At 38.1% G+C, this 13,538-nt stretch overlaps 2 protein-coding genes across 2 annotated transcripts in view; one reads left to right on the top strand and one right to left on the bottom strand.

Moving 5' to 3' along the window:
- SPTA1 (spectrin alpha, erythrocytic 1) overlaps window positions 1-7,281 on the top strand; it is a 98,037-nt gene extending 90,756 nt beyond the window's left edge. The window contains 6 exon segments of the mRNA XM_074223134.1: window positions 1,456-1,643; window positions 2,828-2,881; window positions 3,422-3,568; window positions 4,589-4,733; window positions 6,952-7,013; window positions 7,015-7,281. Of these exon segments, the coding sequence (XP_074079235.1) occupies window positions 1,456-1,643; window positions 2,828-2,881; window positions 3,422-3,568; window positions 4,589-4,733; window positions 6,952-7,013; window positions 7,015-7,102 (684 nt within the window). The 3' untranslated portion in view covers window positions 7,103-7,281.
- A 4,554-nt stretch (window positions 7,282-11,835) lies between these two features.
- OR10Z1 (olfactory receptor family 10 subfamily Z member 1) lies at window positions 11,836-12,777 on the bottom strand. Its single transcript, XM_074220481.1, has one exon. It carries the CDS (start codon window positions 12,775-12,777, stop codon window positions 11,836-11,838), a length of 942 nt encoding a protein of 313 aa, XP_074076582.1.
- Between the last annotated feature and the right edge of the window lie 761 nt (window positions 12,778-13,538).

A 13,538-nucleotide genomic window follows, 5' to 3' on the forward strand; every position in this document is an offset into this window, starting at 1 on the left:
AATCAGAGTAAGAAAGGACTTTATATTCTTCCAATACTGTCCTTATCCAAAGCATGAATTTCCCCCACCACATTCTTACAAGTGGTTATTCAGGCCCTTTGATGGGAGGTTCACTCTAATTCCTTCAATTCTCATATTTTAAATCGCTAAATGGTTTTCCTTAAAGAAAGTCAAAATCAGACTGTGGCCAACTTCCAACTATTATTCTTAATTCTTCCTTCTGGGGTCAAATTGAAGAAGTTAAATCTCAATTCAATTCAATAAACATTTTTTAAGCACCACTGTGGTGCTTAGCTTTATACTATAACCCCTCAAATATCTGATGACTGGAAGTCCAGTACATTCAAGCTTAATAGTCCCAGTATATTCTATAAATCTTGAGGTGTCATATTCTCTAATTCTTCCACTATCCTGGTCATTATCTTCTAGATAGTGAGTAAAGTGGCAAACTATTTAAATGTGTACTTACAAATATATTGCATCTAGATTGGTATTGCCTATATAGTCTGACCAGGAAACTATGACCACTAGCTCCTTTGTCCTGGACACTCTCCTTCATTTAATTCAGCCTAAGGTTATAAGAGCCTTATTTCTCCTTGTTTTTGTATGTTCATTTGTTTTTGGTTTAACCAGCCACATGTTAGCAATGCTTCATTTTAATTTTGCTGTCAGCAAAGATTCTGATTTTTTTTAATGTGTAATGTAAAAGATTTCTCCCTTTTATTCTTGGGAGGTAAAATCATTTAGAAATATAGGAATTTGCATTGGATAAAGCACGACTCTAGACTCAGGAAGACTTGAGTTCACATCCAATCTCAGATATTTCAAAACTACCTAGTTGTGTGACCTTGGACAAGTCACTTAACCCCATTGCCTTGCAACCCCCCCAAAAAAACACCCAAATATATGAATTTAAATTTATCCTTATTTTGTTAGATCACAAATTTAAATCTTCAAGAAACTTCAGGGGCCATTTAGCATCCTCTTTATGTCATTGGGTAGCTAGGTGGTACAGTTGATAGAGCACTGGCCCTGAAGTCAGGAGGACCTGAATTCCAGTTTGACCTCAGAGACTTGAAATTTACTAGTTGTGTCACCTTGGGCCTAGAACTCTGAAAGGCATCATTCATTTGCCCAGATTCACACAGAAGCAGGTATTTTCAAGGTAGACTCTGTACCCATTATTTCAAGCTGGTAAGCAGAACAGGACCAAGACATTTCAACAGCTATGATTCTCCAGGTTGTTTTTACTTCACTGGTCATACTTGTAACTAAGGCAATGGGATTAAGTGACTTGCCCAAGGTCTCACAGCTAGGCAATTATTTCATGTCTGAGGTCAAATTTGAACTCAGGTCCTCCTAATTCCAAGGCTGGTGCTCTATCCACTATGGTATGTATGTAGCTGCCCCTCATTGATCAATCTTGCTGTTTCAACCATTCCTCTTCCTCTCCAGCGGAAGCAGAAGGAAATTCAGGTGATGAAGCGGCAATTGAGCAAAATTGAAGACCTGGGGGATACTATGGAGGATGCTCTGATCCTGGACATCAAATACAGCACCATCGGCTTAGCCCAGCAGTGGGACCAGCTCCACCAGCTAGGAATGAGAATGCAGCACAATCTTGAGCAGCAGATCCAGGCCAAGTACTGTGAACCCATGGGAAATCTGGGAATCTGCCAAACGTGGACTAGACTTGGATGAAGGAACGAGAGCCCCCAGAGGGTCTAGTGAGGGACTGGGGGCAGAAATATGAGAATGAGAGAGTACAAGGAGCTAGTTATGTGGGGTAGGGAGAAAAGACTTTGACTTAGAGGTAATGGAACTACCCTTTAAATGCCTGTTGTTGGTTAACATTTTATAATGACTTTTATATTTTAAATATAATAATACTATCTGATGTGTAAATGGCACTTTAAATTTTAAAAATTATAATATGTTATTTCATTAGAGTTTCATAATAGAGTGAAATATGTTTGACAATATCCCCATTTTACAGGGGAGGAAGCTGGTCATGCATCTAATATGTGTTGGATGTGAGATTTGATCCCAGAGCTTGCTGGTTTCAAGTCCAGTATTCAGTCTGCTATGTCAGGACACCCTTTTAAATGCTTTACACATTTTGCTTACTCATAGTTTTCTTTTCAAGGACAACTCAGTGATTTGGGACAGTATTTGATTATGATATGAAATGTCTCCCAAATTCTTTATATTCTTAACTATTGTTTCCTTAAGCTCAAGTGCAAGATCTCTCTGACTCATTCCTTGAAGTCAAAATGAGTTCCAAGTCCTAAAGGAGCTTCCCCTTCCTACACAAGCCCAATAATCATATAGAAAACATTTTAAAATGCTTTTTGACTCATTTACTCTCCCATTCCCCAGCAAAGTTATTATAAGGTCAATCAGATCACCAGCATCAGGAAATTTCTAGTGCTGGAAGATTGAGGAATAGCAGTGAGAGATTGGATTAAATAGCCTCATTGGTTCCTTCCATTTCCATGATTCTATAATTTCTTTGATCTATGGGTATGGTTAGTCTACTAAGTAGTAAGCTGTTTATGGTCTCAGTATCCCTGAACACTCTTTGATTTTTTCCACTACAGAGTTATAAATAGTTACCAGCTGTGAATGCCACAAGGTACTGGTAGCTTTCCCAATTTTTGTGTCCTGGCCCATGGGCCATTCTTATCATTGCTGAGGGAATCGTTTCAATCACAAATGAACTGAAGTTAGCAGATGGTGCTACACTCTCTTTCGGTGGGAGATGGTAGAGCTGGGAGGCATGTATGAGAAAGAACTCTGTATGTGATGTTATTATTATTCCTTGCAGGGACATGATTGGTGTGAGTGAAGAGACACTGAAGGAATTTAGCACAACCTATCAGTGAGTATAAGACAGTTGTGTGCTGGCAAATGTTAATAATTGACTCTCTAGGAAAACATAAATGTACACATGATACACTTTCAAGTGGAATCTGTTCCATATACATTGTCTTTATCACTTTCTTATATCTAGACAAATGATCAATCAAGCCTTGATTTTTTGCAGTGTTTGCTGATTTCTGACATTTAAACACTTGTGCTGAATATTTGTTTACTTTGTTGAGCTAGCAGAAATAGACTCCAGTATAATCTTTTATAATGCCTGCATCCATAGTATTGGAAGTATACAGTAGTTAGAGGAGAAAGGAAACTGCCTCTTTCAGATTCTGTCCTTTTCTTATCTTGTATTGCCTGATTCTTTACATGTGGTCTCTCACATTAAAGTGATCTTGTTGTGAGGGCAAAAACTTGTCTTTGCTCTTATTTGAAGCACCAGTATTTAGCAGAGTGATTTGTTAAATACTTAATAAATGATTGCTGACTGACTAACTTGCTGGTTGGTCTATGAAGAAGCATTAGAATTCAACATTTTCTCATGCAGACAAGTTGATGAGACCTTGACTGGGCGACTGAGCCACAAAGAATTTCGGTCCTGCCTCAGAGGCCTCAATTACTACTTGCCCATGGTGGAGGAAGGGGAACCTGAGCCCAAGTTTGAGAAATTCCTGGATGCTGTGGATCCTGGAAGGTAAGAAGTATGATAAGATTGGAAAGGAAGCAGTTGCTGCAGGAAAGGATCTCAAAGGTTGAGAGAAGAGATTACTTACTTACTGGGCTTCTCCTCTAAGTAGGCAGGATGAAAGAAAGTTAATATGTTTTAAGATCCTTAGTTGGCTCTGGGTTGCCTAATCCATTAAAGGTATCAGGAGATACATTTGAGATTCCCAAAATTAATCACCATAACAGAAATCGATGTGGAGAAGGTGATAGTACAACTAGGGGAAAGTAGAGATTATGGTAGAAAATAGCAGAAAAAAGAGAGAAGGTGCAAATGCAGTCATTTTTAAAATTATACAATGTAATAAAAATGCTTATTTTATTCCATAAATTAAAAAGAAAATAATTTTAAAAGAAGAAAAAATGGAGTTGCAAATGGAAGGACTTGCAGAAGGAGGCAAAGTCAATGCTAGCTATAAGACTATTAAGTCAACCATAATTAATAAATAGGACTTTGATAATGAGCTCTGTCCCCTTCTTTAAGGGGAGTGGAGAAAGGGGAATAGATAGTTCAGCTCCATCTATAAAGGAACTATATTTGTTCTGGCCCTATTTAAGCATGGAGTACAAAACAGAATTAAAAATATGTGGAAGGTGGAAGTCTTCCCTGTGGTGATAAAGCAGAGGAAAAAAGAATATCTGCCCTAAGTTCATGAAGGAAGAGAGACATATTATATACTTAGTGAATGAAGTAAAAGATACAACTGTCAAATACGATTTTAAAATGGCCAAAGACATAGAGTCTTTGTGGCTCTAAGGGAGTAAATAGAATTGAAAGTCAAAGGCCAAGGTGAAAGTGAAAAGTCCTGAAACATGAAGATAGCTTTCATATTTTATGTTTGTGGTCAACTTTTTTCTCCACTACCCATGGGAACCTAGACAAACTTTCTTCTGTTCATACTTTTTGAACTTGTTGAACTTGTCTTTGAGTTTCTCTTCCTAAGAAAGGACATAGCTACTAAACTATCTCCTTCTCACCCCTCTCCCCCAGGAAGGGCTATGTCTCACTGGAAGAATATACCTCATTCCTGATTGACAAGGAATCAGAGAATATTAAGTCCAGTGAGGAAATTGAGAATGGCTTCCAGGCCCTGGCTGAGGGCAAAGCTTACATCACAAAGGACGACTTGAAACAGGTCAGTGTCTGCAACCCCTATTTTTTTTCCACTTTTGTACCTACCTTCCTCACATATCATATGAATGTAGGTCTCAATTGGCTCTTATTTGAGTGACTAGTGTTCTTACTTGTTGGTCTCTGCTTTTTTTTTTTTTTACCACGTCATCCTACATATGGTTGCTTAGATTAAGTTGGATAAGATAACAGAAAGAGTATTGGATTTGGAGGGAACATATCTAGCTATGCCACTTATAACCTATGTGAACTTGGACAAATCACTTCTTTGTGCCCCAATTTTCTCCTCCTTAAAATGAGGGTTTGCATCATTAAATAATCTCTAAGGTCTCTTCCATTTTTAAATCTATGGTTCTAAGGACCAACATTCAGTTGTGTGTAACCCCGACACAAGAACACAAAGTATTTCTCTTTTGACTACCACATCAAATTTGAACTCTTCCACATTTTCTTTAAAAATTCTCTTCTAATTGAACCCCATTACCCTTATTATTTAATTATTCTAATCTTTGTGATCAGTATAAGAATTCTTGCATACTCTCAAAAGATCTGAATCTTTCCATATTTACATTAAATAGCATCCCCATCTCCATAAATTGGAGTCCATTGCCCTTATTATTTAATTATACTAATCTTTGTGATCAATAACATGTGTGATCTCTGTATACCCTCAAAAGATTTAGTTAGAACTGTCCTCCAACATCACTTAAACTTGTCATTGTGCAGATAAGGAAACCAAAACTCAAGAAAGATAAAATGATTGCCCAAGGTTCTATTTGCCCAAGCTCATGGACAGAAGAACCAGGGAATCAGAATTTGGATTGAAGTCTTCCAACTCTATATCCAGTCCTCATTCTCTAACACCATACAGCAAGATTAACCAACTTTCCACACCCTACACCTGACTTAATCATTATTTTTCTGGACCTTTCTATGGGCTAGTTTCTCTCTGTAGGAAATTTTTATTATTTCCCCTTCCTGGTCATACTCTAATCCTTCTTCTGTTTTTGCTTGTTTATTTTTGGTGAGGATCAACTCAATATCTAAATATCTAACTGAGTCAGTGACCTTCATATGCACTAGTGTGGTCATAGCTCTGAACCCTGTGCTGTTTAAACACATCTTTATAAATCTTCCTTAGTCATTTCGGTATATTTAAATGCTTTTTCCTTTGTTCTCTCTCATCCCTCCTCTAACAAGGGTCCTAACCTGAGCACTGAAGAGAAATCCATAAGGATAAAAAGAATGACTAGATGCATAAAGCATTATTATTGTGAGTCAAGTAGAGTGGGGAATCTTGAATATGCAAATCAAAAAAATGGTATAGCCCCAGACTCACAGAGCTCATATTCTAATCAAGGAAGCAACAAATATTACTTTACCTACAATGCAAACACAAAGATCCTGAATTCCTAGGGGCACTACAGTAGGGTAGATGACAAGGCTCAGGGGTCATTATTATTATTATTATTATTATTACATAATAATGCAGATCAGATGAGAGTGCTTGGTGCCTGGAAGGAGTAGACACTAAGCCACTGGTGAGGTCCCAGTGACTTTAAAATACTAAAACAAGGGAAAGGATTAGTGTTTATAATTGATGACTCCCTCTTTATCCCAGGGTATGTTCTGAAGGTAGAGGTCCCTAGTCATAACCATTAGAAAGCTGGGTGGTAGACTTGAGGAATTCCACTTATGTGGAATTAAGATTTATAATTTTTTTTCACATAAGGGTGAGAGTCAATATCTTTTCAGGAAAAGAAAGTGAAGACATTGACAGGAATATTGGGGGGGGGAATGGTACTCACAAAACTCATTCCACCAGGGTCTTGGAAGAGGAAAAGGAGGGGAAAGAAGGGAGAGGAAGTCATGGATTTTTTCATGTTGCTTCTTGATCTGACTGGAGATTCATAAAGGCAATTATAAATATTGAAAAGAAAAATATATAGGAATAGCACAGAGATTATGTACATGAAAGTTTGGGGATGGGGCTTAATACAGAAGCCAGTCATCTGGGATTTTATCAAGAAAGACTACTTGGATGAGGTGATCTCTAGGAATTCCAAGATCATCTTAATTTATATGTATAGGATTGATTGGAGAGGTTAGTGAGGGGGAAATTGAAATGTCTCCCACATCTGTTGCCCCTTCCATCTCTGGGCTTGGAGATGAAGTAACCACTTTAAATAGGATGCCTGTTACCATAGTTTTCTCTCTTCCAGGCCCTCACTCCAGAGCAGGTACAATTCTGTGCCTCCAAAATGCAGCCCTATACAGATTCTCGTGGCCGTACTGCAGGTTATGACTATGTTGGATTCACAAATTCATACTTTGGTAACTAATAAGAAGATCCTAATGTGGAAAGAAGTCTAAAGAGTTTATTTTCTACCCTGGCAAGGACCTGGATATGTTCAAGAACTCCAGGTTCCAGTGCAGTTTGAACCACTGAAGGAGAAAAAAAAGGCCAGGGAAGACTGGGCAGGGGTGGGAGGGTTAGAAGGAAAGGATGTGTGGATTAGTGAAGTTGAAATCTCCCTTTGAAGTGGGATGATTTGAATTAAAGTTCTACTGATGCAAACTGGGGTTTTGTGCTTTCTAGAATTAATGGGTTCATGACTAAGAATAAACAGCTATTTATTCTTCCCCATGGAGAAGTTATGGATATCATAGAATAATTTTTATTTAATACTAAACATATCTTGTTCTTACCTTTAGCACATAGAGAATATGACCTAGAGGTACCTTGTGATGACTGTTAAAATTAAAAGATCACATCTTTAAAACTAGCTTCCTGGGGAAGTTGTAGACTTTCCCAATGACACTATGGTATATCAAGATTCCTTGAATCATTGATATATCTCTGAGGATAATTGATTAAGTCAAGGTAATTAGAGATCAGAATCATACCCTTGGACTTGGACCTACAAAATAGAGTAAGTCTATGTAACAAATATGAGAGATTCTGAGAGAACTAATCACAAGCAAAAATCAGACTAGACTAGAGTCCTTTGCAGAAGGTAAGTGTGCCTCACCAAACTGCCTGCCCTCAAGTAAACCATTTGAGCAGAGATGTATATGGGCAGCTAGAGGTAACTGGGAAAATAAATACGTGTTCCTGCCCTCAGTCCTAAGAATGACCAATGAAAGTTCTACTTCAATCCCTAGATTTAGCTCCCTAGGAACTAGAAGGAAGAAGATGACTATTTTGAACAACACTCATTTCCTTGATCCAGGGTTCTGAAAAGAATTGTATTTACACTCAAGCCCCCAAACTAAGTCTTCAGGAGAAAAGAATGACAATAATGGCCCATGTAGGAACAAATTTGCCCCTTGTCCTCCAATGGGAAGGCAATTGAATCTCTAGCAACCCCAAATGCAATATCCCCTTTTAAAGAAACCTCAAATCTTGGGGTAAAAATTCTGGTAGATTATACTGGTCTCTCATGGAAAATAATAATTAGAAATGGAAAAAGAGTTGACTACTTACTGCTAATGTTAGTTGTGAATATACATGTGTATCTGTTTTGCTATCTTTCTTTGGGGTTGAAGGATTTCCTGTTCAATTCAATATTATAGTAAACATTTATTAAATAACTACTGTGTAGAAGGCACTGTGGTAAGTGTTAGGGACACAAATAAGAAGACTAGAGACTTTCTGCTTTCAAGAAACTTACAGTCTAATGGAAGAGGAGACAACACAAAAGGAAATTGAAAATAGGAGAAGGGGTCAGGAAGGAAGTAACTTTGATAGGTCGACCTTTTTTCCCCCTTTCGATCCAAGTCTTCTTTATAGGCCTGAGTCCAAGCAATCAAGACAAATCAACAAAAGTCATCACTCAGTCATCCTCAGCAATATGTCAATAGGTCAGCAGTCCAAGGGTAATTCCAACACCTTACCAAGGAGATGTCCTTGATATCAGCAAATGGAGTAGAAAAAGAATTGGTCATGGCATTAGGAAACTGAAACAGTTCTGGATCCAAATGACTTTGAATGGGTACTTATCCTCAGTTTCTTCATCTATAAAATGAGGGTGATATATGACTAGATGTTCCCTAATGTCTCTTACAGCCTCAATCTATGATTCTAGGATATTGACATAAAATCACCTCCTTACCTTCCAAAGGGAGATGTCTTTAGAGACAAAATCTATCATTTTGTTGCACCATTCTAGGCACATCCTCCACATCATTCTACTGAATTACTGAAGTGCTCTATCAGTTACAAAGTTCTTTCATACATGGTCTCATTTGAACATTCTAACAATCATGTGGGATATGCAGACAAAGATCAATTCCCCCATTTTACTGAGATAACTTATTTTTTAAAGCACAGTGATTTATTGATGCTCACAAAGTTAATAAATTGCAATGCCTATATTCAAACCTGGGCCTTCTGCTTCCAATTTAACACTACACTACACTTTTACACTATTAAAAGGGGAAAAAAAGGTCTACCTATCAAAGTTACTTCCTTCCTGATCCCTTCCCCTATTTTCAGTTTCCTTTTGTGTTGTCTCCTCCTCCATTAGACTGTAAGTTTCTTGAAAGCAGAAAGTCTACATATTGCAAACAATATAATGAGCCCTTAGATTGCGTTTCCAAAATTGAGACTTCCCTTTGACTTTGGCTAAATCCACTATCCATTTTTCACAGTGAGATTCAGGATGATAAAACCCTAGGTTAAGAGTCTGTTTCTCCCAGGAGGGATGGGAAATCAGGGAAGCCTGGATTTTCATGAACTGATGCTGAGTGAGATGTGCAGAACCAGAAGAATATTGTACATCCTAACAGCAGCATGGGGGTGATGATCAACCCTAATGGATTTGCTCATTCCATCAGTGCATCAATCAGGGACAGTTTTGGACTATCTGCAATGGAGAATACCATCTGTATCTAGAGAAAGAATTGTGGAGTTTGAACAAAGACCAAAGACTACTATTTTTAATTAAAAACAAATTCTTATTATATAATTTTTCTATCTCTCATACTTTATTTTTCTTCCTTAAGGGTATGATTTCTTTCTCATCACATTCAACTTAGATTAATGCATACCATGTAAACATTATAAAGACTAACAGACTACCTTCTGTTGCAGGGGGGAAGAGAAGCAAGATTAGGGGAAAAATGTAAAATTCAAAAATAACTTTAAAAAAGAAAAAGAAAATGACAGAAAACATAAAGACTCAAAAAGAGTCTTTTTCTCAACTGTCTTTCTTTCTCTTGCTGTTTTCTGTTTCTCTCCCTGTGCCTTTTGCTCTCCCTCTGTTTTTCTTTCTCCTTCCTTCTTTCTCTGATATGCATTGGCACCTGTAAATGGACATAGTTGCAGAGGATCATAGATTTAAAGCTAGAAAAGACTTTAGACATCAAGTCTAATACTCTTATTGGTGAGGAAACTGAGGTATAGGGTAACTAAGTGAATTGGACAAGATCACATAGTAAGTTTCAAAGATATGATTTGAAGGTAGGTCTTCCTGAATTCAGATCCTGTGAAATCTCTATACCTTACATATTGTTGTTGAGTTGTTCAGTCATTTCTGACTGTGATTTCTGGTCCATGAGGTTTTCTTGACTAAGATACTAGAGTAGTTTCCTGTTTCTTTTCCCTAGGTTAGTGGTTAAGTAACTTGCTCAGGGTCACATAGCAAAAGGTATGTGAGGTCAGATTTGAATTCTTGTCTTTCTAACTCTAGACCCAGGACTTTACCCATTGTGCCACCATACCTATCTATGTCATAAATAATGAGATAATAAACTATCTTCTGGAAAGATCTTCTAGTCTAAGTCCACATTTTATAGCCAAAGAAACAGAGTTAGAGAGGTTAAGCACAATTTAAAATTTTATTTAAATAAGTGCCTTGGAGCTCAAACTGAGTAGGTAGCTAGAAAGGGTAGAAATTCACCCTACCAAGAATCAGCTTAGTAACAGGGAGTGGGTGCCCATTGTAGGAATGGGGCTGGTAATGGAAGGACATTGGAGAATAAATAAGTGGAGCTGGATAGAGAGAGATTATTAACTTATATATTTCAGCATGACCCATGAAACAGGAGTAGAATCCAGAGGGAATCAAACTTTCAGAATAGAGATAGAAAGCATCTGAGAGATTGTTTTATACATTCCTCTTATTTCATATATGAGGAAATGAGAACCCAAGGACGTAATGTATGACTGAAACTGAATATTGAGATGAATAATAATGACATTTTTTCATGTGTTAAGATTTTCAAAGTACTTAACATAAATATCTCAGTTAATCCCCACAATAACTTTTCCTTAAGTATTATAGGCATTGTCATCTCCATTCTACATATGAGGAAGCTGAGTTCATAGATTTAGTAATTTGCCCCAGTCCTCCAGTTGGTTAGCATCCAAGCCAGAATTTGAATATAGTGGATGAAGTTTGTTATATAGGCAGCTTGCCATTTCCATTTACCAGCATAGGATTATTCATTTAGCATAGGGAGAGACCTTCTTAAATGCCATCTAATTTAGATCCCTTGTTTTAAAGAAGGAAATTAAAGCTCAGAGATATAAATGATTTGCTCAAGGTCACACAGGTGACAGCCTGTAGTGCCCAGACTCAAATCCAGGTGTTATGACTCCAGATCTAATGTTCTTTCTTCTGCATCACACTGCCTCTTACAGTCTAAAAATTTAGAAGGTTAATCAGGGGAGGAATCTATTCTCCTTTTCAGTGAGTGGGAGCAAAACAGTAGTTGCCAGAATTCCAGACAATTCATTGGCTTATGTCATGAAGATGTGCCCAGCCGTCTAAGAAAATGATCCTGTTGAGGCCTTCCATAATAATAACTTAAGATTCTCTATCATTCTAAAGTTTTTTCTCACACCAGTCCTGGTGCAAGTATTTTTTAATCACCATTTTACAGATAGGCAAAGTGAGGAACAGAGAAGTTGTACATAAAAGAATAAATTTCATTACTGCAGTTCAGATTCAGTAATTCCGTGCAACAAACATTTTAAAATACTTAGAATGTTCATGGCTTTGGTGGTACAAAAAAAATAAATCAGTACCTTCCTTAAAGAAGTTTACATTCAACTCCATCTTCAGTCTTTTGCCTACTACATTGGGCTACCTTCCTTGCCTTCATCTTTTTCCAAGAAGTTTCCCCTGGAGGGCATTCTTAAAAGCAGCCTGTACAGCCTGGTTCCTTAGGCTATAAACAATGGGATTGAGGAGTGGGGTCACTACGGTATAAGTAACTGCAATGAGCTGATCACGTTCCAGGGAATAGCTAGCCTTGGGCCGAAGGTACATGAAAGATGCGCAGCCATAATGGATGATGACCACAATGAGGTGGGAAGCACAGGTGGAAAAGGCTTTTTGTTTCCCCTTTGCTGAGGGTATTCTCAGTATGGTGACCAAGATGTTGGCGTAGGAGATGGCTATGAATGAAAAAGAGACTAGGAGCACTAGAAGGCTAAGAATAAGGATCCCCAGCTCACTCATGACAGTGTCTCCACAGGCCAGACTCAGTACTGGTGGGGTGTCACAGAAGAAGTGGTGTATTTCATGGGAGCCACCAAATGGGAGTCGGAAAATAACCAGTGTCATTCCCATCCCTATGAGATACCCACTAAGGAAAGAAGTGCCAACAAGCTGGTTGCAAAGAACAGGGTGCATTCGGCTAGCATAATGCAGCGGGGCACAGATGGCTACATACCTGTCAAAGCCCATCACTGCCAGGAGGAAGCAATTAGTGCAGGCCCATGAGGCTGAGAAGTCCATCTGAACAGCACAACCCAAATAGGAGATAGCCTGGCTCCCAACTGCCAGGTTTGAAAGCATCTTGGGGATGATACCTAGTGTATAACAGGTTTCAGAGAAGGAGAGAACAGAGAGGAAAAGGTACATGGGTGTATGAAGATGATTGTCCAGTCGAATGATGACAATGATGAAGACATTGCTGGTCAGGGTAATGAGGTAGAGAGAGAGGAAAATGGCAAAGAGCAGGAACTGCAGATTCCCAAAGCTGGAGAATCCCAAGAAGACAAAGTCCCTCCAAGTGGTTTCATTGCACAGTCCCATCCTGAATACAAGGAAAAAGAGCAAGCTTTCTTCAGAGTGTGTCTATACTCTGTAATGAAGCTAAGTCTCACTGCAAGAGGAAATTAGGGAGTCTTTCTTCCCACAGCCTGTGGATTCCTAGGAATGAAGACCTGTCTCTAAAACATTCCTAAAAGTTAGGGTATGTTTTTGGGTATAATAAAAATGTATATAGGTGTACTCAGACTACTTTATAGAAATGATAGACACACATAACAGACTTATGCCATAGACCTCTAACTAAAAATTATTTCTTTTTTTAGAAATAAAAAAAATTCTTAGAATTACTTAAGGCTAGGTGGTGCAGTTGATAGAGCACTGGCCCTGGAGTCAGGAGGACCCGAGTTCAAATCCAACCTCAGACACTTAATAATTATCTAGCTGTGTGATGGTGGGTAAGCCACTTAACCCCATTTGCCTTGCAAAAGGAAAAAAATAAAAAATAAAAAGAATTACCTAAGCCCAACTTTTTCATTTGCAGATAAGATAATGACATCCAGAGGGTGACTTATCCAAGGTCTCATAGGTATTTGGAAGACAGAAATAAAAGTCCTCACTCCAATTTAACAGCAACAACAGTAATAATACCCTTTGTACCCTATTATTCTACTTCTCTGGGAACCCAAAGAACAAGAGACTGTCTTTGACCACAGTCAAAATACATTTCAGGGACAATGAGTTTGTTAGTTTTGGCTCCTCTATCTTTCAATCTCTTTGAGAAGGATGAGGGAATAACAGAGGAG

Source organism: Macrotis lagotis, chromosome 2 (assembly GCF_037893015.1).
Source record: "Macrotis lagotis isolate mMagLag1 chromosome 2, bilby.v1.9.chrom.fasta, whole genome shotgun sequence".
In the NCBI taxonomy this organism is placed as follows: Eukaryota; Metazoa; Chordata; class Mammalia; order Peramelemorphia; family Peramelidae; genus Macrotis; species Macrotis lagotis.

Coding starts and splice junctions, on each gene's coding strand:
- OR10Z1 (XM_074220481.1), bottom strand. CDS start 12,777: ATGGGACTGTGCAATGAAACCACTTGGAGGGACTTTGTCTTCTTGGGA.